General features: G+C 37.6%; 1 protein-coding gene across 6 annotated transcripts in view; it reads left to right on the top strand.

Annotated features, from left to right (window-relative positions):
• The window catches only part of SULF1 (sulfatase 1), a 200,995-nt gene that overhangs the window by 126,528 nt on the left and 47,325 nt on the right, over positions 1-27,142 (top strand). For all 6 annotated transcript variants that reach the window (XM_078153363.1, XM_021002089.2, XM_021002091.2 and 3 more), the window contains 4 exons: positions 1,179-1,330; positions 4,269-4,438; positions 23,720-23,870; positions 26,524-26,699. In XM_078153363.1, coding sequence (XP_078009489.1) covers positions 1,179-1,330; positions 4,269-4,438; positions 23,720-23,870; positions 26,524-26,699 — 649 coding nt within the window. The remainder of the gene's footprint in view (positions 1-1,178; positions 1,331-4,268; positions 4,439-23,719; positions 23,871-26,523; positions 26,700-27,142) is intronic.

Below are 27,142 nucleotides of genomic sequence, written 5' to 3'. Positions count from 1 at the left end.
TTTACAAATATTATCTCATTTAATCCTTGCAACAACCCTGCAAGTTAGATGCCATTCTTATTCCCATTTTACAGTTAAAGAAACTGAGGCTAACAGAAGTTATGTCACTTGGCCAGGATCACACAGCTAGTAAGTATCTGAGGCCAGATTTGAACTCAGGTCTTCCTGACTCTAGGCCTAGTGTTCTATCAATTGCACCATCTAGCTGCCTCACTGCCACTAAGAAATTAAATGACTTTCCTAGGTTGACATGGCCAGTGTATGCCAGTGGCAGGACTTGAACCCATTCCTTCTTGACTCCGAGAATCCATCTTCTCCATGATGCTGTCTCTCAGTGCACACTTATCTTTCATTAACCAATTTACCTTACTTTCTTATAAAATAGGTTTTACTTCCTCTCTTGTCCCTATATCCATGTTTTGCTGCTTCCTGCTGTCCTCATCTCCATTTATGAAAAATCACACCCATCTTTCAAGATTACCTCAAAGGCCCTCTCTTTCATGAATCCTTTCCTGATCCCCTCCCCCAAACTATATGTCATCTATCCTCCTTCGAACCCCAATAGCATTTTTGTAAATATCTTCTATTGCCATTCTCCATCTTATAGAACAGGTCTTTGTTTACGTGCCTAATGTGCCACCTCATACACAAACATACCACACTGACTTATCTTATTCATCCCACAGTACCTCATACATGGTAGGGGCTTAATAAATGTTTGTTGAATGGACGGAGTAGAGAAGGAGAGAATGAGTGAAACTTTAAGGTCTTTGTCATGAAGCATATCACTGAAGTCAAAGTTTCTCTTGGAGTATAATTGCTTTAACTTTAAGTTTAACTTAAGTTAGGCACCTTTTAAATTAGTTCTAGTAAAATTTTGCTGCTTTAAAATAGTAGTAGCTCAGTTAGGGAGCTGTGATCTTAATTGTACCAATATGATGCCTAGCTCTGGGTGCTTTCTTCATTTTCCCAATAGGAAAATGGCTGTTGCATTCTCAGTCTTTCAAAGTACTAAGGTTTTCCAATTGTGATATTACTTTGCTATGTCATGTTAAAATGAATTCTGCAATTTCTTGCCATTTCTTAATAAAATTATAATTTCATATTACTTTGCATTTGTGTGACTGGTAATTCCATGTGAGAAAATTAACATTCCTCCCCATCCCCCTACACTACAGCTTTCTTTGGAAAATACCTCAATGAATATAATGGCAGCTACATCCCTCCTGGGTGGCGAGAGTGGCTTGGATTAATCAAGAATTCTCGTTTCTATAATTACACTGTTTGTCGCAATGGCATCAAAGAGAAGCATGGATTTGATTATGCCAAGGTAATTTCCAGACCCTTTGACACAACATCAATTATCTCATTCTTAATGGGGGGGAGAGAGAAGCATTTTCAAAGAGTTTGCCCCACCTATATTGCATTATTTTCCCTTATAGTGAAACTTAGTAATTTTAAGATTATTTTGGAATAAAGGTAGGGAAAAGCTCCAAGGAACACTAGTTTTGCAAGTTTTTTTTCTTCTCATGATTAGGAGAAATAAATCTTTAGTAAAAGTATAAGGAAAAGTACTGACATTTAATTTTTCCATGGTTGTTCGTTTTATTCTGTAGAGAACTTTTTTGTATTAACAGCAGCTTACTTGAGCTATTCTTCATTGCCAAGGAATTTTGTCTACGAAGTCTGAATTGGAAAGGAGATTAATAAAAGAAAATAACACTTTGCATACAGATCACTTTTAAGGTTAACAAAACCCATGGCATTTATTATCCCATTTGATCCTCACTAAAACCCTAGATAATTGAAGTATTATTATCCCCATTTCAAAGATAAGTGAACTGAGGCTCAGAGAGGTTAACTAACTTGCCTGTGATCCTTTAACTTGCTAGTGGCAGAATGGGGACAGAGATGTAAAACAATCAGGGGCTGGGAATCTGCCCTCCCTGTTTTCAGTCTTCACCACAATTGGCTTGTGCTATATAGGAGGACTTTGCTTTGCAAGTATCTCACAGTATTCGTTACTATGAGCCAATTCTGGAATTTCCAAGGTGCCAAAAAGGGATGTAGTATATGACTCATCAATGACAATAAATATGTTTGAGCTCAGACATTTGAATGCAAGATCTGACCTGTAATTTTGCAATGATGGCTCCTAGTTTGCTGCCCCATATAAGGGTGAAATGATCACACTTGAAAATCAAGGAAAAATATTTGAACCTAACTCCTCAAAATTGTAATTGGATTCAGCCACATTTGCCATTAAAGCCCCTTTCCCCTCCTAGTCATGACCATTTTCTTTCTCACTAGATTGTTGAGGGGTTTTTTTTGTCAAATATTGCCATATCTAGCATTTAGAGCTAAAAGAGACCTTGTGGGTCATGTGGTCCACTCTCCTCCTTTTATAAATGAATGCAAAAGGGATTTGCCCAAAGTTACACAGTGGCAGAGCAATGATTTGTATCTATATTCTGATCAAATCTACCACCCATTCCAATTTAGTGTGTTGTGTCCCCAAATATCAAAAATAATCTGAATCTCCCAAATGAGTCTAACTCTCAAGAGAAAATAAAAAAGCACTAGAATAGGAAGGTGTGGTCCACTTGCCATATTTTAGAATTGACCTATTTGAATATGGATGAATTTGTAGCTTTTACAATTTCTTGAGCCTCCAAAAACAATGTGAACTGAATGCTCAGTTCTTTTTATAGTTATAGAATTTTAGAGCTGGAAAGGACCTTAGAGAGTACTTAGTTTGAGCCCCTCATTTTACAGTTGAGGAAACTGAGACCCAGAGAGAGGGAAGTGACTTCCCAAGGTGACACATCTAACTACTGACACAATTAGGGCTCAGAGAGTACTGGAACTAAGTCCATTAATCTATACCCTTGTATTTATTATCCAAGGGAGTGTTTTTCATGTTCATTGCTCAAGTTATTAACCTTTACCTCCCTGTTGTTCTGAAGAGTACAAGGTAATCACCACTTCCCAAAAAATATTAAATTAGCATCTCTTTCTCATTATTGAAGCAGATTAAATGTCAAAGACTACTGTGTCAAATAAGACTGTTGCATGGTGAGGCAAGGAATGAGAATGACAGAGAGTGAGGAAGAGCACAGCTGGTTGGCCTGTCCCGTTGCTGACATGTGACTCAGATGCTGCCCCCTCAGGCACTGCTTTTGCAGCTGTTCAGACCCTTGAATCCACAACATGTGATTAGTCATGCCTGGAAGTGTTTGAAATTGTGAACATTGCCCAGGCACTTTCTCCATGAAGTTGACACTAGAGCCCTCCAGGCCAGTCATGTTGACCTAGGGAGGCAGGTGGTTTAATTTAAGTTTCCATCTTTTCTTCTTTCTCTTTTTGATTTCATTTCCTCTTTCTTCCTTGTAGAATTTCATTAGCCACCCTGGTTCTGAGTTGAGCCATTTTATTAACAAGTTGCAGCTCAGCTCCTGGCAGCTGTCCTGCTTTATCTGGGCAGTTAAAAGGGCAGGATCAGCAGGAATCAGCCACATTCAAATGTACATAAAGGTTTCAATCTAAATCCACTAATAAAAAAAATGTATAACAACATTTTTCCCTGGATACCTGTATTTTGGCAGCCATTTTGGAATAGTGATTATTGTGTTACTCTCCGATATGTAAGATTAATTCAAAAGGAAGGAAAGTTCTTTCTTTGGCAGAGTAGGGGGGGAGGGTTCTATAAATGTGAGTTAGTAGTGGATGTGGGTGGTTTCCTGCACTTGGAGCAATTAATTACTTGTCAAATTATTACATCAACGAAACCCAAGGATGAAATATGTATCCGGTGTTTCATAGCTAGAAACATTTGCGTTGCCAACTCTGATAACTATCTTAGGTAAACACAACCTTTTTTTTTTCTTTTCTTTTCTGATATCTAAGTTGTATGTCTCTGTAAGGGATAAAAATGATTGTATCTGTATTACGTATGTTGCCTAAGTAAGGGCATACTATGTACTCATTCACACACGGATGTCCTTATCTAGCAATTTTCCACATAATTTGACCAAGTGGCAAGTGTCTTTTCTGGAAGAGCAGCTGGAATTAAGTGGAAATCAGGGCAGGCATCCAAGATGTGTATGTATATATGTATGTATATGATTGCCCAGAAGGCTTGTTTGTATTTCTTCCTTTAGACTATAATTCATTAACAGAATTTCTTCTGAGGAAGTCAGGAGGAGAATGTGATGTGCTTGATGTCACCCTTTTCGTAATTTTTGTTTTGTGTCAAATGTATGTTTCAGGACTACTTCACAGACTTAATCACTAACGAGAGCATTAATTACTTCAAAATGTCTAAGAGAATGTATCCCCATAGGCCCATAATGATGGTTATCAGCCATGCCGCACCCCACGGCCCCGAAGATTCAGCACCACAGTTCTCAGACCTCTATCCAAATGCTTCCCAGCACATGTAAGTAAAATAAAACCTGGATGCTGACAAAACAGGACACTTCACTCTTCCCAACCCCGATCCTCTCCAGGTTCCTTTCTGCACTGTAGGTTAAGGGGGTGGGAATGTGGGGCTTGATCACAGGAGGAAGATTGAACTGGGCCCAAATAAATAGCCCCTAGCAACCTGGAGCAAAATTAAAAGGCCATATGTAGTATTGGAATTATGAGGAGTGGTTCCAATATCTCAGGCTAACTACATGTCAAGGATAAGAGAGTTCATAGAGTTCCAAAGATGTTTCATGGGCTATTAAGAATTCATTTCTACATTCTTGTTCAAAGAGGCATTAAACAAAATCAAGGTGGCTATGCTCTTCACAACAGCAGACTTTACCTCGATATGATTATGTGAATGTGTGTTTGTTTTAGGTAAATACTTCAACAGTTTGGTTGCAACTGTTCAACTTGAGTTTCTTTCCTTTGGAGTTCTTGGGGAGGGGAGGAAAGTTGTTGGAGGAGAAGGGGAATTTTTAAAACAAGAAGATATTACTTTTAAAATAGTTATGATGATAACACCATCCACGCAGTAGTTTAAGGTTTGCAAAATATTTTCCTCACAACAACCCTGTGAGATAGGTAGTATAAAGATTATGGGATCATAGCTGGAAGGAACTGCTAAGTGATCTGCCCAAGGTTATACAGGTAGTGAGCATCAGAGGTTGTGTCCTCTAACTACAGAGCCAGTGTACTTTCCATTTCATTGTTATTGTTCAGTCATTTCCGTTGTGTCTGACTCTTTGTGACCCCATTTAGAGTTTTCTTGGCAAAGGTGCCAGAGTGGTTTGCCATTCCCTTCTCCAGCTCATTTTGCAGATGAGGAAACTGAGACAAACAAGGGTTAAAGATTTTCCTAGGGTCACATAGCTAGTAAGTGTCTAAGGCCAGATTTGAACTCATAAAGGTGAGTCTTCCTTATTCTAAGCCCAGTTCTCTATTCCATTGCCCATTGCAAGCCCATTGCTCTACTGCATTATTCGTTTCTATTTTGCAGCTGAGGAAACAGAGTCTCAGAGAGAATAAGTTACTTGGCCAGCTAACGGAGAATAGGGATTGTTTCATTATTTGTATCCCTAGCAACTAGCATAGAGCCTGCCTTGTTGTATCTGATTAATAGATTCTTGCTGATTGATTGCCTGTTTAACTAGGGAAAATGAACCTAGACCTCTGTACTACATATGCACTCTTAACATGTTGCCTCCCTTTTTTATAGGAGGTAGAAGTGGTTGGGCAAAATGTACCAAAGAATTGTACTATTCAAACAACTTTCCTCTGCCCTTAGGTGAAGAGTCTTTGATCCAAATCTAATTTTGCTGACTAGTTGATGGAAAGGTACAGCTTTCTTGGGAGCGCAGGCATTTCTATACTTATATTATTTGGCACATTTTCCTTCTGCCTGTTGTTAGTAACATACAATCTTCAATCTAGTTATAATTTTTTACTGACAGCCTATATAGTTTGGGGTGAGAATACAGACTGGGAATATGTTGCACATAGTATGTAATCAGTACAAGACATTTGGAGGATGAATGTTGTTTTCCTTAGAGTTATAATTAGTCCAGAGCATAAGGAGCTTTGTCCCCAGGTGATGATAGCTAAGAGTGGGGAAACATTATTACTTCCTGTGGTGCCATTTCTGTTTCTAACCTCATAACCCTCTGCTGGCCCATCCTGCCATGTGACATGACTACTCTCAAGTTATCACTCCCAGATTCTAAGCTCCTCATCAAATTTTACCCAAGAAAAAAATCCTCACTATAACTCTGGCCTTCCTAAATGCCCACAGTCTATTAATGAACAAGCTCTTGGATGCCTGCCCTGATTTCCACTTAATACCCTGGACAGGAATATCTCAGAGAAAACAGTGATTTCTGTTGGCACTCTGGTTTGCCAGTCTCATTATCTCTTTGTTATTTTGTGTTCTTATTTTGTAGATTATTGTTATTAATTGATCATTGTTAGGTGATTAATTAGTCATTAATGCTCTAAATTACAAGGGGAGGGGAGCAGAGGAAAGCTGGACTGTTTGGAGTGAAGTTTAGACAGTAATGCTGTCTTTCCTCAGAGACTACCTTTTCCCCATCTTTGTTCATGTTATTTTTTAGCTTGTATGACCTGTATTAAGGCTCTGAGTTTTAGTATTTTATGACTTCTTTTCTTCCTTAAAGACATTGCATTCCTTTATCATTTGCTGGTGTGTCACATTATGCATTAGGAATTTCCCTATGAAATCGTTTAAATATTTTTTTTCTTTTAATTGACCGATGAATTACATTCACCGCAGGGGCTTCCTAGTCAAAGAAACCCCGTGGGGAAGCCTTTTGTAAAGCAAGCAATCCTTTTGGAATGTCAGGAATTGCCCATTCATTTTGGATTTTTATACATCCAGGTTTCTTAAAGTGGGACACACCTCTGTTCAGTAGTGTTCCTAGAGGATAATATACTCCTTTACTGATAGATCTATTAATTCAAATGTTACATTAATTTATATCTTGTTGACACTAAAAAAAAAATTTAACAAGTTGGTAGCCATGCCTCCCCTAAAGTGCCCCTCCAGTGCCCCATTGTGGTGTGGAGGTGACTGACCCTGGGTTCTCAAAGGTTATGAGCAGCAGAGCACAAGTTCTGATGGGTCCTGTGCAGATAGAAAGTCTTCAGGTAGTACAGACAACGCTGGCAAATGAAGTAGGAATTTTACCTGATGGCCAGGCTAGCTCACTTTATATTTGTATATCTATGTATACATCTGCGTGTATATCTGTATTAGAGGAGACAAATGCAAACAAGATAGATATATTTGTATATGTACATACATTCAAATATATACATACAAATATATGTGTATATATACACAAATATATGTATCTAATCTTGTTTGCACATAGTATATATAATATATAGCTATCTGTATATTTATATGTGTGTATATGTATATATACTATATGTGTATATACTTTAATATATGTGTGTCTTGTTTGTACATAATTGTTTGTATATTGTCTTCCCCATTCTACTGTTAGCTCCTTAATAATAGGGACTATGTCTTTGCCTTTCTTTGTATACTCCCCATTTAGCACAGTGCAAGACATACTGTACATAATAAGTGCTTAATAAGTGCTTTTTAACTTTAGGTATTCCCTCCAATAATGTAGATCTGAACTCCTCTGTGGCTTGATAGGTGGCCTTCATCATTTCCTGTGGGTGGAAAAACTCATCACCTGGTAACTAACTTGCTGGTAATGAACCCCTCTGAAGTGAGCTAGCCTGGCCATCAGGTATCAGTCATACAGTCTTTTGCCAGGCTGGCTAATATGTGTGTGTATATAATGTGTGTATGTATGTATGTATGTATACATGTGTATATGTATATGAAAGAGAGAGAGAGAGGAAGGGAGAGGGAGAGAGAGAGAGAGAGAGAGAGAGAGAGAGAGAGAGAGAGAGAGAGAGAGAGAGAGAGAGAGAGGGAGGAAGAGGGAGGGAGGGAGGAGAGAGAGAGAGAGAGAGGGAGGGAGGAGGAGAGAGAGAGAGAGAGAGAGAGAGAGAGAGAGAGAGATCAAATCATGGACCTTAGAAGAAAAATAACAATCATGAAGCATATGTTTATATCACAGCAATATTAACTCTCAGAAATGATCACAGTGAAAAGAATTAGGGATTCTTTCACTTAGCATTTATATTCTTTAGCTGCTCAGCTTTTCCATCTCATGTAGGATCTTTTTTTTTAAGTACAGTGGAATGGTCTCTGAGGTTGGAGTGAGCGCTAGGTTTCAAACCTTGCTCTTCCTGTGTAAATAACTACGAACAAGTTGTTTAATCTCTCTGTGCCTCAGTTTTCTCAACTGTTAAATTAATTGAACTAGGCAGCTTATAAGGTACCTTTCAGCTCTAAATTTATGGTCCTATGCTCTCAAATGATAACAAAAATGACTTTCGAACCATTTCTCTAATATTTTGTCAAGAAAAACAATTTTTCAGGATCCCATTTTTGTACTCATTACCATGTTTTGGCAAGTACGTGATAAGAATTCACTAATTCAGTGAACCAAAGGGAGTTGCCAACTCTCTTATCAATATTTGTTCAACTTCAGGAAACCAACACCCACTGTGCCAAAGCATTACATGGCAAATATCTGTTTTCATTAAAGTGAAACAAATTGTTTTGAGAACACTCTAAGATCAGTAAAAATTTCTTGAGCTGCTAAGAAACTAGAATTTTAACTAGATTTTTGATTAGTGATAGAAAGAGTCATTCAAACAGACATTACCAGATTCCACTTATGCTTTTCAAGAGCATCATTATTTTTCCTTGCTCATTGAAGATGTTCTTAAGTCTTTAGCAGGAACATTTTAGGGGCTTTTTAAATAATATGAGTGTAAGGTATCACTAAGGTAATATTGCTGAAATTTCTCTGTGTGAAATTTATTCCTTTTAATTGAACTTGTCACTTAATCAAATCCCAAAGTGATTCCAGCAAGGGGAATCCACTATGAGAGAGAGCTGCATTGCAAGGATAACCAGAATGATCTCATTCATGAATTGTGGGAATGAACAAAGGGAGGATGGAGCAGCAAACCCCTATTAGTCCAGGTTAGCTATAACATAAATCACATGAAAGAAGAATTTGGATCCAGATTATAAATTTTTAAGTGTTGGCCTAAGAAGTTTATATTTTATTCTATAGAACACAGGTAGCCACTGATGGTTTTTGAGCAGGGGAATGACATAGTCAGGCAATGTATATTGGGAAGACTCTTGGGAATCCAAAAAGAATAGTGGCTATGTCTCAATCATTAATTAATTGAGTGAGATATACCCATTACCATTTTTATTAATGATTTTGAGTGTAGAAGTCACATGTTAGTTGGTTTCCAAGCCACTCTATAAACTCAAACAGGCCATACATTAAACCATACATCAAGGAAGCATTACCCAACAGATGCTGAAGCATTATGTCACATCTGGCTATGAATTTTGCTATAGGACCCCATTCTAAGGCTCTTCAGCATTTCCTGTTTCTTCCTACCTATGATAATCTCCTCCTAGCCATGTTCCTGGGCTTTCACTACTGCCTTGGAAAGATGCACTTACTGCCTATGTAACTAACCATTGAATTTGTCTCAGATTACCTAATTATAAAATGAAGAGACTGGGCTATATTATCCCTAACATCCCTTTTACCTCTGATGCTACACATTAGGACCATGTAAGAGAAGTGAATGAGGATCTAGATGGAGACTGAGAAATAGTAACTAAAAAGTTGTCTTGGGGCAGCTAGGTGGCTCAGTGGATAGAGCACTGGCCCTGAAGTCAGGAGGGCCTGAGTTCAAATCTGGCCTCAGACCAAACACTTAACACCCACTAGCTGTGTGGTCCTGGGCAAGTCACTCAACCCCAATTGTCTTTTAAAAAAAAAGTTGTCTTGATATTTAATGCAATGAAAGTCATTTGAATATAAAGTTATTAAGCATAATTAATTATACTGACATACAATATTTAGTTTGCAATTGATCATCTGAGTTAAAAATAAATCTCTGATTCTATGATACATATTGACCTTGGTCAAACTTGATGGAATCTCCTCTGCTCATGTGTTATCTCTTATCAATTCAAGAGGATTTCTGGTCCCTCTCTTCCCTTTTACTCCTAAGTATATAAAAAAAAAATCTTAAGCCAGATCTCATTTCTGAATTCCTAATCTCTTAACTGTTTGGAAGCATTGTCTTAAGATTCAGAATGTCACAATTTGAAAAACATTTATTATGTACCTACTATGGGCAAGGTGCTGCTGTGGGCATTGAAAATACAAGAATGACAAATAACACAATCATTGTGTATAAGGAGCTTACAATCTACCACAGGGCCTAGAGTTTGGATAGAATGCAAATTCCATAAAGACAGGGAATGTCTCAGTTTTCTATCTGGACTCCCAGTACCTAGGACAGTGCCTGGCCCAAAGTAGATACTCAGTAGATTCTTGTTGAGTGAATGGGCATGTGGAGCAGCACAGCATAGTACAAAGATTGCCGTCCTTGGATTTAAGTCCTGAGTTCAAGTACCAGCTCTAACACTTCCTAGTTATCTCCCTGGGCAGAACACAATTTCTCTGAACCTTAGTTCCTCCTTTGGAAAAGAGGAATAATAATATTTAGATTTCATACTTCACAGAGTTATTGTGCGAAAAGTACTTTGTATACCACACGTATGGTAAGTGATATGTTACATCATAGAATGTGATGGAGAAGAGCAGAGGTCCAAAGTGATATAGGAAAATTTGAGCAGGAAGAGATGACTTGTAGTTATGGAAACCTGGAAGACTTATAGAGAAATGGCACCTGAGCTGGATCTTGAAGAAAAATGTAATTCAAGTGGCAGAGTTGAGGAGGAAATACATCCCTAACACAGACAATCACTTGCAGGACTGCACAGAGGAAGGATGGAGCAACAAGCCACCAGTAGTCCAGCTTGGCTATAACATAAAATGCATGAAGGGAGAATTTGGATCCAGATTGTAAATTACTAAATGTTGGGTTAAGAAGTTTATATTTTAATCTACAGGACACATGGAGTCACTGGTTCTGATGAAAGGTAATTTGAGCAGGGACGATATGGTCAGACTATACATTAGGAAGATTCTTTGGAATCCAAAGAGGAAAGGGAAGGCAGGAATTATGATGTCTTATAGGTTTAGAGCGAGAAGTGATGTCAGAAGTCATTGAGTCTGCCCTCGTTTAAAGATGAGGAGAGGGGCCGCTAGGTGGCGCAGTGAATAGAGCACTGACCTTGAAATCAGGAGGACTTGAGTTCAAATGTGGCCTCAGACCAAACACTTGACACTTATTAGCTATGTTGACTGTGCAAGCCTCTTAACCCCAATTGCCTTTAAAAAAAAAGACAAGGAGACTAAGGCCTAGAGAGGTAAAATGACTTACCTATGGCACAGGCAGTAAGTGATAGAGCAAGAATTGCAACCCAGGACCACTGACTTCAAACCTGCCATTCCTTCTACCATATTATACTACCTGAGTGGATAAAGGCCCAAACACAGGGAGAGAAGTTAACTAATCAGTGCTTCCAAAATTCATCCTGGGAAGTCATAGTCATTACAGTGATTCAATTAATTCAGCAAGAGACAGTTGTAGAGACCTCCCATCAAACTTTACACCTGCTGATAGCAATCAGGAATAGTGCAGTGGTCAAAGCAATGACTCTTCGGGCAGAGGCCGCTGCTCAGTCCCACCTCTGATGCTTGGCCAAGTCATTTTAATACCCAAAACCTCAGTTTCTTCATATGTAAAATGTGAAGGCTGCACAAGATGGCTTCTGAGCTTCCTTCCAGATTTACATTTAAGGTCTTGAAGGAGGGCATCTTCATGACACCAGAATATACATATCACTGTAGTGAGAAGATTTTGGTTTTTTCTCACTTTTGTTCATTATGATTACTGACTACCAATTAGAGATTCTATAAAGTAGAGTCCACTGTATAATTTACTGTATTCTATAGACTACAATCTCTTCTCTCTGGGAAGAAAGTGAGACAGCAAAATGGACCAGTTGAAGAGAGATAGAAATGCAAAACCCACACCTCTTATATTCCAGTCATACCAAAGCTTAGATAGAATAAGCATCAATCCAGGTTATGCGATAATACCAGGTGCAGAATCTGAGGGCTGTGAGTTTGTGTAAATACAGGAAACTTTAGGATGCGGAAAAAATTTGAATTAGCAGAAATGTTTAATCCGGCTTGCATTTGCTGCTCAGCCTTGGGCTTTTTTAAGGAACTAACACTTGGCTGGTAGTTTTGTCTCCCTGTCTGTCTCAGCAGTCCAGAATTCCTGGCATCTTTGTTGTTGAAGTTTCCCTTGCTCCCCCCAAAGGAAAGGGCTAGAGAGGGTCAGAGTGAGTTTGGTGTTCCTGTGAGTGACTACTCAGGTTCAGAGTTCAGTCAGCACACAAAAGGAGGGAGATAAATTGAAGACAAACTGCCAATGATGGTGTGTGCGCTACTGAATAGCTGGTTTCTGTAGCAAAAACCCAAGTAGCACATTCAGGCAAAGGGATGGAAGAAGTTAAATGTCTCACAGACATATGTGGCAAGCCCTAGGAAAATAGAGCAAGAAACTATTGACTCCACCTTTTGGAGATTGGAGAGATGTAATGTGAACATTTCCCCCTCAGGTTTTCTTCCTTGGTGGCCAAGCACCATTTCGATCCTTTTTATCTGACCTTGGGTTATAGCCACCTGACCTTCTTGCAATGTAACCATTATATCAGGTTTCTCTAGTGTTTACCCCCAACAAAGGACGGAAACCAGTTCAATATCAGCTTGTTGGCTTTATAAACTGAGACTAGAGGTTATGCCTACAGATGAAGAATTAGGACAGATTATCAGTCACATATGACAGGAGGCACTGTTTAATAAGGAAGGAGTTCAGTAGCACATGGCCTCCTCTATAACGTGGGATTTCAACAATAGGAGAAATCCTCAGTCAGTTGCTGTTGGTTTGTAAATAAATCTTGTCATCCATGTAGATAAAGCCCTTACTAAGTCCTGGACTCAGTTATCCTGAATTGGAACAACTGAATTGGTGGGAAATTGTCTCCCACCTCCACAGTCACCTTCCTCACTCTAATATGGGTTTCTGACTCTGTCCCTTGACACCAGCTTTATAATTGAGTTTTATTTGTTTATTTCAATTCAAATCAACAAGTATTTATTGAGGACATATTTATTATGTGCAATACACCTGCTGTTAAGCAGAATAAGAAAAGCAGAACATAATTTAATTTCCAGACCACTCTGTGGTCTGTGAGAAATTAATTCGTCTCAAATTTTATTTTGATTTGTCCTTCCTTCCTTTCCCATTCCTTCCTTTTAAAAACAGCTATCATAAACTTAATATGAAATAACAATACAAGCAATTAAATTTGCATGGGAACTAATTGCATTTAAATAAATGATTTCTCGAGGCATGAGATATGATAGCAAATTTTCAGGTATTCCCCTAAGTCTCTATGAGGTTTCTTTATCTATTCATTGCCTTTCACTTTTCCTCTTTAAGATCACAGTGGGTAGTTTTTTCAGGTTCTTTTTTTTTTTGCTTTGTATCATTTCATAAAGATTATTCCAGATTTCTTTGTGTCTCCCATATTTGTCCATTTTAATTACATTGTAATATGTTGACAAAAGATGCTTAAGACATTTTGCAATGACAAATAATACCATCATCAAAATCTTTTAAAAGATCATTCTTTTTTGTTTTCAATAACACTTCCAGGGTATATTCCCATCAGTGGGATTATCGGATCAAAATGTATTACTATTTTTGTAATTTTACTGTGTAATGCCATATTGCTCTAAAACAAGATTCTACAAGTTTGCAACTCCACCAAAGAAGAATGTGTGCCTATTTCTCTACAACACAGATAGCATCACATTTTATAGGTCTTAATTGTAGTTAGTTCATTTTATCAAGTTGATGGGTATGGGGTGGTACCTCAGAATTGTTTTAATTTACATCTTTTTATTTATTAAAGAACTTAACTTGTTTCCTTTTTTCCCATCCCCCCATATATCTACACATATACAAACTTTAATCCAAAAAAACCTTAAGACTTCATAATATCAGTACATTTCCTCTAAAATGCAAAGATCATCTTAAGTTGATGTTGTTCTAAAAGCACAGTACATTGGAGAAAGTTCATCCACAAATACAGGTAATTAATATAAGGTACAGAACAAAGTTTTTACATATACATATATGTATATTTACATATACATATATATACATATATATGTGTGTGTGTGTGTGTGTGTGTGTGTGTGTATATATCCTTTCCTCAATAGAACTAATACTGAGCAATGTTTTCTGTTTTATAAGAATTTGTTATAGATGTAGTGGTAGTGGGGCACAGTAAGTAGAGAGCTGGGCTTCCTGCCAGGAAGATCTGTGTTCAAATTCTGCTTCTTATGTATGGTCGTTATATGACCTTGAGCAAGTCCCTTAACATCTCAGATCTCTGGACATCTCTCTGAGACTATCAGTTGCAGATGCCATTCCGCATTGAGAGAGGGAGTTTCCTCAGTTGGAAATTCTCTAAAATAAATATCCTATCCCTACCTTATGATATATCATTACATTTCCCAAAAAAAAAATATAAGAATGGGAATGCTTTTGAGAATAAATAAATGTTTATTGATTAATAGGTAAATCTGAAATTTTCCATATAAACAATATGAATTAAGGCAACCTCATCAAATATAATTTTATGATTATATATTTATTTTAATATTATCATTTTAAAAAATATATCCTGTAATTATTAGAATCTTGGAATCAGAGGTGGCAGGAGCATTAAAGATAATCTAGTCCTAGCCTATCTTTCTCCAGATGAAGAAACTGAGTCCTAGAGAAGTTAAGTGTCTAGCCAAAAGTAACACAGGCAAATAAGAGATCTAGGACTAAACCTAGAGAAGTTAAGCATCTAGCTAAAAGTAACGCAGGTAAATAAGAGATCTAGGACTAAATTCCCAGAGTTCTTTCCATGCTACTTCAATTGAGTCACAATTACTAGTAAATATCAAAATATGACCAAATGGTATGCATGTATGTGTGTGATCTTCTAACTGATGATTGCAAGCTAATTTAGGAAGTCCATTGGAAAATACATGTTACCCTCAGTTGAGCACTATGCTTTTTCTCCATACTTAAATCTTGGTGAATGCTACTTGACTATGTTAGTTGGAGAAGGAAAAAATATTTTCAGTGAAATCAATTCAGTGTTAGTGAAAGCTGCGATGGTATCACGTAGGAGACAAGCTCAGGGCTTTCCAATTTTATCACTAGTGAGTATCACTGTCTCATTCTGTGACCTGGGACACAGCTTTTTCAGATAAGGCTGATGATAGTATCAGAATCCTGAAACTATTACTGGCTGTTGTTCCTTAAGGCTGAACAAATGTTTAAAAGTAATTTCCAAATAGAACATGCTAGAAAAACATCGAATATTACTACAATGACAACAAAGTTCATATTCTGGTATAAAAAGAAAAGTGAACTGCAGAATTCCTAGCAACACTCAGTATGGTTTTAATATAAAACTCATGCACTGTTTTCCAAGATGCTGTTGGAACTATCACGTAGATAGTATTGATGGCTCTCCATGGGTCTCTGCCTGTCAGGATGAAAGATCACATTTTCAGGCTTCTGCACAGTGCAATGAGTTCCCTCATGAGGTAGTGGTATTGCCCCCATTATAGATCATTTAGGTTAGGTGACCAGGTTTCTTGTAGGGGATTCTTGTTCTATGTTGGACTAGGCTGCTGAGCTAACTGTCAGCTCAAAGATTCTCTAATGATTGAGTCTATGATTTTCAAATACTTCAAGCATGACAGCAAAGCAAAACATATTAGAAAGAAAATACTGTTCTCAAAGAAAATTTGACATGTAGTAAAAAGATAAACTAAAGGATCTAAAGTGATCTTTCCATTTCTCTGATTAAGCAATCTGTCAATAAGCATTTATTAAGTACCTGCTATGTGCCAGGAACTGTGTTTGTTGTTTCATATCAGTCATGTACATGATCTCTTGGCAAAGATTCAGGAATGGTTCACAATTTCCTTCTCCAGCTCATTTTGCAGATAAGGAAACTGAGGTAAATAGGATTAAGTGACTTGCCCAGGGTCATATACTTAATAAGTATCTGAGGCTGGATTTGAACCCATGGAGGTGAATCTTCTTGATTCTAAGCCCAGTGTTCTATCCACTGTACTACCTAGCTACTCCAGGAGCTATGCCTAAGCACTGGGAATATAAAAAGAGGAAAAAGACAGTCCAAGTCCTCAAGGAGCTCACAATCTAATGATGTAATAAGCTGGGCAATAAATCCAGAAACTCAGTGCAGAAAAAAGAAAAATGGAATATCTGAGGAAAATCCTATCAATAGGATTAGAATATACTTTCTTTTAGAAGGAGAAATGCAGTTCAGCTACCTTATACTTAGTAGAAATACCTTATCTAGAGAGGTAAGAGAAATTATTACTATAACAGAAAACATATGAACAATGTGCTTCAGGGAGATTTTAAAAACTAAATCCAGTAGCTTTCCAAAAATCAGAATTGGGCCCCATTCTGCCCTTATGTTGTTGTTACTGGTTTTTGAAAAAGTAAAAAAGCAATTGTGTGTCTGTCTACATTATCTCCAATAAATCCGACAAAAACCAAAATGTCTGACCAGATGTGTCAACCACACTGTGGGGAGTTCAACACTCCCAAGTGTGGCCTGAACCAGCTTAAAATGTAATTGGGAAATATTTAACAAAATAAATAAAAATACAATCAAGCAAATATTACATTTTGAAACTAAGTCAATATGCATCCCACAGAGATCCTTACATATGGATTAGTGATCCATTTTTATTTGAGTTTGACACTAATATCTTTGACAGTCTGGTTTGATTTGGTACTTTCAGCAGATATTTATTTAGCAGTTAGTGGGAAGTTCAAATGGAACCCAAACCAGCTGTATTCAAGTTCAGTATAGATCAGAGTGAATTTTATGTGAGAGGCAAGATAGCATACAAGATGGAAACCTAGACTTAACATCAGGAACCAGTGATTCAAATCTACCCTCTGTCACTAGCTGGTGACCCCAAGCAAATCACACAAACCCTCTGTGCTTCAAGCAACAACTTTCTAAGACTTCTACTAAGGTATAGACAGCTTGTGATCTATATTGCTGCCAGGGCAGAGCCTTGATGGAACCTCGATATATTAAAGTTGATTTTTTTTTTTGCCCAGAAAGAAATGTACATATAATCTGTTTGTTTGTTTGTTTGTTTGTTTGTTTTTAATGATTAGGATTTTGGCAGCTGGTGCCTACAAATTTAATAGGATCATAAGATCATACATCTAGAGAAGGCAGAGTGATACAGTAGAAAGACTGCCATATTTGGAATCAAAGGACCTGGGGTTTAAATCTTAGCTCTGCTGCTTACTAGTAGTGTGACCTGGGACAAGTCCCTTAATATTTTTGAGATCTTGGTTTCCTTATCTGTAAAATGGGCATGTTGGACAAGACGACATCTAATGTCCTATGTATCTCTAAATCTATGATCCTTGTAGGTTGGAAGGAATCCCAGAAGCCATCTAACTTAAATTCCTCTTTTTTACAATAAGATAATTGACGGAGAAGTTAAATGACTTGCCCAAGGTCACACAGGTAGTAAGTGTCAGAGGTCAGATTGAATCCAGAGACTCTAACTGTAGAATCTGTGCTCTTTGAATATATATGTTGAATATATATAAGGAATTTTGCTAGGCATGTTGTGATAACATAAAAAAGTAAGAACAATATAGTAATAATTAACCATTCTAGGAAAGCTATCAACTCAACCCCTTAAATCCTAGGGATGGTTCAAAAATGTGGAAAGCAAGAGCCAGTTAGGTGGCACAGTGGATAGAGCACCAGCCCTGGAGTCAGGAGGGCCTGAGTTCAAGTCTGACCCCAGACACTTACTAACTATGTGACCCTGGGCAAGTCACTTAATTCCAATTGCCTTAAAAGGAATATGGAAAGCTTTTAGAATTGTAAATCAAGACCAAGGTAGACTCAGGCTTTTGAAGTTACCCAGTGTAATTACTGAGGGGAAGCAGCAAAGAGGTAACCACATACCTATACCATTTCCTAGCCTTGGTGACTTCCAGGTACGATGGTCAGTCTGAAAGCTCCCCAAGAAGGATTAGGGAGTTCAAGTTTATTCTGGAGCCTAGAGCCTCTTCCAGAGATTACTGGAACCCTATAAATGCCTGAGTAACTTCTTAGAATTATAACTCAGGGCAGGAGTAAGTCCTTTAGGGTGGCTGAAGTATGCAACATGTTACATTAGCCCATCTTAGTCATGAAACACTTAAAAAATAGCATAGGCCCTAAAGTCACTGGGAATGGGAAGATCAACCACATTGTCCCTGAGGACAAAAAAGGAAAGAATATTAAAACTACAAAACAGGCTGAAGAGAGGAGAGAAGAAAGAAACCTGGCCACACTACCCAATCTTACGGAGATTAATTTGAGTTGGATGCCCTTAACACTTTGGAAATAGCCTCTGTTTACCTGTATGGCAGCCACTAGTTACCACGGTATGGATTTGACTTTCCAATAATAAAGCAATTACCACCCCCTAGTGGGTGCATAATCTTCAGGGAGAATGCTAGAGAGGGATGACATTGTCATTCGACCAGGCTTTGAATTGACTAAAATAAAGGATGGCTTGAGGTAGAAAGAAGAAAAGAGCAAAAAAGCTCCCTCTCTTCACTTCAGAAAAGTAATAACAAGGAGGTGGCAAATGTAACCATATCAAATGTTAATAAAAAGGAATTGATGTAACTCACACAGGGGATTATCTCAGTTAGCTACCAAAGTTGCAGTGGAGATAAGTCCAACTCTCCATCCTTGGGTGATGGGGAAGAAGAACCAATGGACAGACCAGCTTCTGATTTCTTTTACTTTCAGATCATATGGTTCTTTCATGGCCAATATCACTTATGTGGTTGGGGTTTTTTCATGTGTTTTTTCCATTAGCCCCTGACAACACAGGTGTTTATCTGACATTTATGTGCCTTAGGGCATTGCAAACAAGAATTTTGTTTAGTGTAAAAAAGCAAACATCAGTTAAAGCTATAAGGCAAGAGGCCACATGTTAAAGTACTATCTTAAAGGCTACATCTTCGATGATTGAGGATGACACTTTGGAATTTTTTTTAAAGTGACTCATGAACCTATTTCAGATCCCTAAAGATAGCTGATGGTCCATGGGAATCAGGATTCACCTGTCTTCTGCCAGAAGGACCATGCTGCATTCCTTTATTACATTTCCTACCCTATGCTTCAGGTCTTTTTCTGGGAATCCTTCCTTGGAGAGCAGGGTCACATTATAGAGGGGAAGAAAAGAAAAATTATGATTTGGACAACATGTCTTATACCCTTGTGAGTTCCCACATATAAAATACAATAAAGCACAACTTATTTCCAAATACATGTACCCAATCTACAAAAATGAAGTTCACACGGCAGCTAAGTGGCACAGTGACCCTGGAGTCAGAAGGATCTGAGTTCAAACCTGGCCTCAGACACTTACTAACTGTGTGACCCTGGGCAAGTTCCTTCACCCTGATCACCACTGATAAATAATTTTTTTAAATGAGTCTTACACTAACCTTGACTGTTTCACCAAATGAAGCTGAATGATGTCATGCACATCAAGGTAGCTGATGTCAATATAATTAATCCAAAATGAGTCCACAGTTCCATTCCTGCTATAAATTTTTTATTTGTGTGAGGTTGGTTTTGTAGTTTAAAAAAAAAGAAAAACAACCAATTGATTTTTAATTTAAGGTTTCTTGCCATTAAAAGAAATGAGAGAATATTTGATTATAAATAAACATGGTAAAATTATTCTGGTATAGCAACATCCCTTTTTAAACTATGGATCAGTGAACAGTTTGGGAAACCTGTGCCAACAGATGTCTCATTTTTCTAATCTCAAAGTACCCCCAAAGAATGCTCAATCACCCCCTTTCTAGGAGAAGGAACATTTTATGCCCTTACGTGCCCAATCTGATAATAGTAGGATCATAGGAATCAGAATAGTAAGGGACCACAGAGGTCAGCTAGTACAGCCTAATCATTTTACAGCTAAAATAGCTGAGGCTGGAGATGGTAAGTATCTTACTCTAGGTCATGCAGACAGTGAGAGATAGGCCTAAAATTGGAAAACAAGCCATCTGATTTTAAATCCAGCTCACTTTCTCCTTGTGCTACAGCTCATCCCAATCTTGGTTTTTAATGTACAAGAAGGCTTCATTACTTAAGTAAAAGTCATAATTTCATAACATTAACTAAAAGAGCCTTTCCTGCTTCATCTGTTCTTGCAATTCAGTGGCCCTGATCAGGCCAGTGGAAAACAAGTCAGTGGTTCACTTTTTGGAGCTGGACAGATTCCTTCACACTTTGTTCATTGGAACCATTCAGTATGTGACTCATCTACTCACTGGACAATAGAAGAAAAATGTGTTCTGTAATTCCCCCTCAGAAATACAGGAAGATATTGTTTGAAAGTTTCCACTAGTGATTTTTGCCACAACACAGCGTGCCCGTGAAATTTCTTGGTAAAGTGGACTATAGTTTAGGACTTTGGGTGTGTGGGATTTAACCTTGATAATATTGTTATTTGTGCTAAGTGCCATATTGTAATTTGAACCAGTTTGTGAACTTCCCTACTGATATTTTCATCCCACACTCAAGAGCAGTGTTGACTCATTGATGAAAAATGAGTTATGAATATAGTAGCGTGGAGAATCAGGGATGAACTTTTCTGCTGTCACTAGCAGGGTCTGCTATGGAAGTAGGCAAAAAGTTTTTCCTCTAGATCTCCTGTCAAGAAGGAAGGAGAGGAGCAGGAAAAGAAGAGGAGGAAGAGATGAAAATATTGCACTTACATGGACCATTTCCTTTCAAAATTCTTCATTGCTATAATCGTATTTCTAAGGTGTCTCTGAGATAATTGTATCTCTCAGGCTAAGATGTCTCTAGGAGATAGCACTGGAATTTGGCCACTACAGGATGAAATTTTATAGGTGAGGTCAGTAATTCATTTGGAGATTTCTTCATATGCTTATTTAACCTAAGATGAAGGATTCATTAATTAGAATGATAATCTCTTGAATAACACTATTAGATTGTACACAATTGGGCTTAGAAATAAGACCTACAAGTTTTCCCAGCTATGATATTTTAAGGGTTGGCAGCAATTATATACCAGTTTTCCTTATCACTCACCCAGGGTGTTGATATTCATTCTGACCACGGGGTTCTTGGCCAAGCTGTGCTTTGGCTTAATGATAATGGTACGCTGACACTTGGGAAGACTCCCTTTACTTCCATTGTGCACCTAGATGTATCTCTAATGCTTGGGCAATCTGGGTGAAAAATCATGGAGAGTCCCAACTTTCACATAATTTAAAATCATTAGGGAAAGGTGGGACTGACATGTCTATAACTACCAGAAACATTGTGCAAAATGCACAGGTGCTGCTCATGTTGAAATTTAGCAAACACTTCATAAGCTCATAGGTTTAGAGTTGGAAGGAATCTTAGAGCCCAAATGCCCTTGTCATTCAGATGAAGAAACTGAGGTCCATATATGTTAAGTGACTTGCCCAAGGTCACACAGCTAGTAAAGGCAGAGCTGAGATTTGAACCCAGGACTCTGATATCAAATCCAGAAGCCTTTCTCCCGTGCTAATCTAGAGCATTAGGGAGTGTTGAGAGTTTAAGTAACTTGCCTATGGTCATGCAGCCAGTATATATCAGAAGCAGAACTTCTACTCGGATCTTTTGGGTTCTAAGGTTTGCCCTTTTTTCCATGATGCTACCTCATTACTAGGCAGTCTCTATTAGTTAGCAGTATGATATTATGACTTTTACTTGAGTAATGAAGTCTCTCTCTGTACAGTAGAAATATATCACTCAAGAAATGGAGTAAGTTTCAAGAGAAGCATATGTTAAAAGTCCACATTACTTACAGCAAGTATTTATGAGAACATATTTCAATTAATCAATCAATAAACATGTAAGTGCCTACAATATGTCAGGCACTGTGCCAAGCACTGAGAATACACAGGGCAAAAGACAGTCCTTGTTCTCAAGGAGCTCAAAATCTAATGAGAGAGACAAACAAGAAAACTCAGTGCGTGTGTGTGTGTGTGTGTGTGTGTGTGTGTGTGTATTCAAGCAAATACAAGATAAAAAGGACATAATTACAGAGAAAAGGTACTAGAATTAAGAGGAATTGGGAAAGGCTTCCTGTAGAAAATGGTATACTTAACTCTCTAATAAGAAATCAAAAGAGGTATGCTTTCATATTGCTATGAAAACATCATTGGTTTCTTCATTATAAACATTGAACATAAATGCTATTTTAGTCATATTACTGTGTATAATGGGCAGCTAGGTGGCACACTGGATAGAATACTAGGCCTGGGATCAGGAAGAACTGAGTCCAAATCTGGCCTCAGACACTTACTAGCTTTGTGACCCTGGGCAAGTCGCTTAATCCTGTTTGCCTTAGTTTCCTCAGCTGTAAAATGAGCTAGAGAAGGAAATGACAAACCACTCCAGTATCTTTGCCAAGAAAATCCCAAACGGGGTCATGAAGTGTTGGACAGGACTGAAATGACTGAACAACAATAACAACACTGTGTATGATGCAGCTTTTATCCTATACACCCAAACAAAAGTTCAATTCAACAACACTTATCAAGTTTGTTACGATATACCATACTAGGTACTGGAACTGTAGAAATAAAAACAACACAGCCCTTGCTTTCAAGGAAATCATAATCTAATGGGAAGGCCTGAGACATTTGCCCAAGTAAACTTTTGTGATAAGTAAAAAAGAAGTCAAACAGATGCATGAAGCTTTTGGGAGATGGCCCTACAAAAACCTTGACAGAAGAGGTATCTCTGAGCTAAGCCTTCGAGGAAAAGGGAGTCTATTCTAGGCAGACGGTAGCCTGCAAATAGAGAGGGAGTAGGGGAGAATAGGGTGACACCAGGAAATGGCTAATCATCAATTTGGCTGGAATATAGAGCATGTGAAATGTAGACCTATAAAATAAGGCTAGAAAGGTTCTATCCAGTTCCATCCAGATCATGGAGAATATTAACAGACTTGCATTTTAAAATGGCAGTGTATCCATTGCAAATCTTTATTTAAAATTTTAAATCAAAATAATTCCAGAGATTTTAATGATGTTTCAGATGATGATGATTTCAAATGCAGCTTTATCACAAAAAAATTAAGCTCCAACTATATGCAAGACCATGGGGAAATTAAGATACAAAGATAAATAAGACATGTTTCCTGTTCTCAAGGAGCTGATAGTCTAGTAGGAAAGAAAGGATATGCACAGAAAAGCAGAATGTTTTTTAAGTGCTGTAAGAGATCCAAGAAGGGAAAGAGTTCCTCAGTCCAGAGGGACCAGAGTAGACTTCCCAGTGAAACTCTCAAGATAATATGTCAATTTCTGTAAGCAAAAAAGACATAGTCCTGAGAGAGAGAAAAATGATGTGTTAGTGATGTTTTAATTGCTTCCCATGAAAGATTATTTCATGACCCTTATTGCTGAGTTTTTATAAGTGACTAAGTATAAAAATACACTAAGACTTCTTCCCGGCTATTTTCAGTACTCCCAGTTACAACTACGCACCAAATATGGATAAGCATTGGATAATGCAGTACACAGGACCCATGCTGCCCATCCACATGGAATTTACAAATGTTTTGCAGCGGAAAAGGCTTCAGACTCTGATGTCAGTTGATGACTCTGTGGAAAGGGTAAGCACACAAAATCTTCAAGGATGCTTCCTCCTATTTTCTCTCCTGCATCACCTTCCCTTGCCCTCAAAACTTCTTCATATTTTCCTTGCATTTCAGGACATTGATTTCTAATTACCCTTGCCATCTTCACCCTGCTCCCACCTTTTTCTTATACTTTTCAGTGTGTGGTTCAGGAGGAATTGAGGGAAGCCAAGCCAGTCTCAACTGGAAGAGAAACAGGAAGAACATATAAACACAAGAGCAGCAATAAAATAACTTGCTTATGTGCTGCATTTTCAAACTGATGTGTTATAGAAAGTTTTCTTCTTAACCAAAAAAAATAATAATGTGCAATGAAAATGTAAGCACTTGAAAAAATGGTTAAATTTCAAAAGTGTTAGTTTACTTGACTCCTTCTTCCCATGTGAGCGAATAATGGAATTGATGAATACAACTGAATCAGCTAGATGGTGATTTTATTCCCCAGGGGGACAGAGAACTCAACTGATGTACATGACTTAGTAGATAAAATGAATAACTAAGGAAGGTTAAGAGACCATTTTATTAAAATATCAGCCCTAGGTGGCCTAGCTGTAGCAGATTTCAAACTGTATTAAAAAGCAGTAATCATCAGAACAATCTGGTGCTGGGCTAAGATATAGAGCAGAGGATCAGTGAATAGATGAGGTACAAAATACACAGTAGGGAATCATCATAGTAATCTAGATTTTGATAAACTCAAAGCTCCAAGTTTTTGGGACAAGAATTCACTGTTTGACAAAATCTGCTGGGAAAACTAGAAAACAGCTTGGCAGAAACTTAGGTATAGACCAACATCTCACACCATATACCGAGATAATGTCAAAATGGGTACGAGATTTAGACATAAAGAGTGATACCATAAGCAAAGTAGGGGAACCTCGGATGGTTTACTTGTCAGATACCTGGATAAGGAAAGAATTTATGACCAAATGAAAGATAGAGAGCATTACAGGATATAAAATGGATAATTTTGATTATGTTAAATACAAAGATTTTGCACCAGCAAAACCAATGCAATTGAGATTAGAAGGGAAGTAGAAAGCTGGGGGGGGGTGGATTTTCAAGCAAGTGTCTCTGATAAGGGACTCATTTGTCAAATATGTAGAACTGAGTCAAATTTATAAGAATACAAGTTATTCTCCAATTGATAAATGGTCAAAGGATATGAACAGGGACTTTCCAGATAGAGAAATCAAAGCTACCTAAAGTTATATGAAAAAATGCTCTAAATCACAATTTATTAGAGAAATGGAAAATTAAAACAAGTCTGAGGTACAACTTCATACCTATCAGATTGGCTATGATAGAAAAAGAAAATTGAAGGGGGTGTGGGAAAATTGAGGCACTAATGCACTGCTGGTGGAGTTATAAACTGATCCAACCATTTTGGAGAGCAATTTGGAACTGTGCCTAAAGGGCTGTAAAAATGGTTATACCCTTTGATCCAGCAATCCCACTGCTAGATCTGTATCCCAAAGATATCAAAAAAAGGAGAGGGATCTATATGTTTTAAAATATTTGTAGCAGCTCTTTTTGTGGTGGCAAAGAATTAGAAATTGAGGAGATGTCCATCAATTGGGTGATGGTTAAACAAGTCATGGCATAAGAGTGTGATGAATTACTGTTGTGCTATAAGAAATGATGAACAGAGTGATTCCAGAAAAACCTTGTAAGACTTACATGAACTGATGCAAAGTGAAGTGAGCAGAACCAGGAGATCATTGCACACAGTAAGAACAACACTGTGCAAAGAAGAATTGTGAATGAATGACTTAGCTATTCTCAGCAATACAATGATCCAAGACAATACCAAAGGACTCATGATGGAAAATGCTATCCACCTCCAGAGAAACAACTGATGGGGTCTGAATGCAGATTGAAGCATACTATTTTTCACTTCATTTTTATAGGGTTTTTTGGGGGGGATGTATGTTTTCTTTCACAACATGATGAATATGGAAATATGTTTTTCATAATGCACATATATAACCTATATTAAATTGCTTACCATCTCAGAAAGGAGTGAGGGAAGGGAGAGAATTTGGAATTCAAAATTTTAAAAAAGAAGGTTAAAAATCATTTTCATACGTAATTGGTAGAAAATATAATTTGAAAACAACAACAACAAAATAAGCTATCAGCCTTTTGGAGAGCAAGCCCTAATCAGAAAGACCCAGGTTTATGTCCTGCCTCTGACAAACACTAACTATGTTTCCCTACACAAATCACTTGATACCTCCAGACAATTCTCTAAAACTATAAGTCATAGAGCAGATGCCTTTATGCATTAATAGAGGGCTTTTCCACTTTGGGAGGTTCCTCTATTAATGAAATCAGTTTTTTCCCATCCTCCTACTCAACCTTTTAGAAACAATCTTTGCATTGTAACATGATAAGTTTTAGAAAAATATTAAAGTATATGTGACAGAAGTTGATGGTTCCATATATATTCCCTTTTGTGCTCTTCTTTGTATGTTAAAATGCTTATATTGTCTAATGATCATTAAACTCATATTGAAAAGGAATTTTTTTAAAGAGGGGTTAAGAAGGGATAATTGTAGCAAAATCCTCCAGATGTCATATTATATCATTCCATTTCATTTCTACTTTTCCCTGTGATATATTTCAGCTATATAATATGCTTGTGGAAACTGGAGAACTGGATAACACCTACATCATTTACACTGCAGACCATGGGTACCATATTGGGCAGTTTGGATTGGTCAAGGGGAAATCCATGCCTTATGACTTTGATATCCGTGTTCCTTTCTTTATTCGTGGACCAAGTGTAGAACCAGGATCAATGTAGGTACTCTTCTGTTTATGACACAAGTTATCAAGCCAAAAGCAATTCAATAACTTTGGTTAACAAAAATCTCAGTTTTAATTTCCTTTGATCAGGAAACAGTATCTTCAGATTGAATAACATAAAAGATAGGAATAAAGGTTTGGGTTTTTTTTACTGTCATTCAAAATAACTCAAAGACAGAGAAAAAAATATTATTAATAGTCCATCTTTGCATAATAAGAACTCACACCTTTGGTCTCGTAGGTAAATAAAGAATTTGGAAGGGAAAAGATTCTTTAGAAGGATTCATGACTGTATTTAAGTAGCAACAACCTCTCACTTGCTTGATTTCACATTAGCCTTTTCCCAATTTCTTGAAGTCTAGGGTTATATGTGTGTGTGTGTGCGTGTGTGTGTGTGTGTGTGTGTGTGTGTGTATTATTTGAACAACACAGTGCAG

Source organism: Phascolarctos cinereus, unplaced genomic scaffold (assembly GCF_003287225.1).
Source record: "Phascolarctos cinereus isolate Bilbo 61053 unplaced genomic scaffold, phaCin_HiC Scaffold_4;HRSCAF=312, whole genome shotgun sequence".
Lineage (NCBI taxonomy): Eukaryota > Metazoa > Chordata > Mammalia > Diprotodontia > Phascolarctidae > Phascolarctos > Phascolarctos cinereus.
This window is presented reverse-complemented; position numbering and strand designations above follow the sequence as displayed.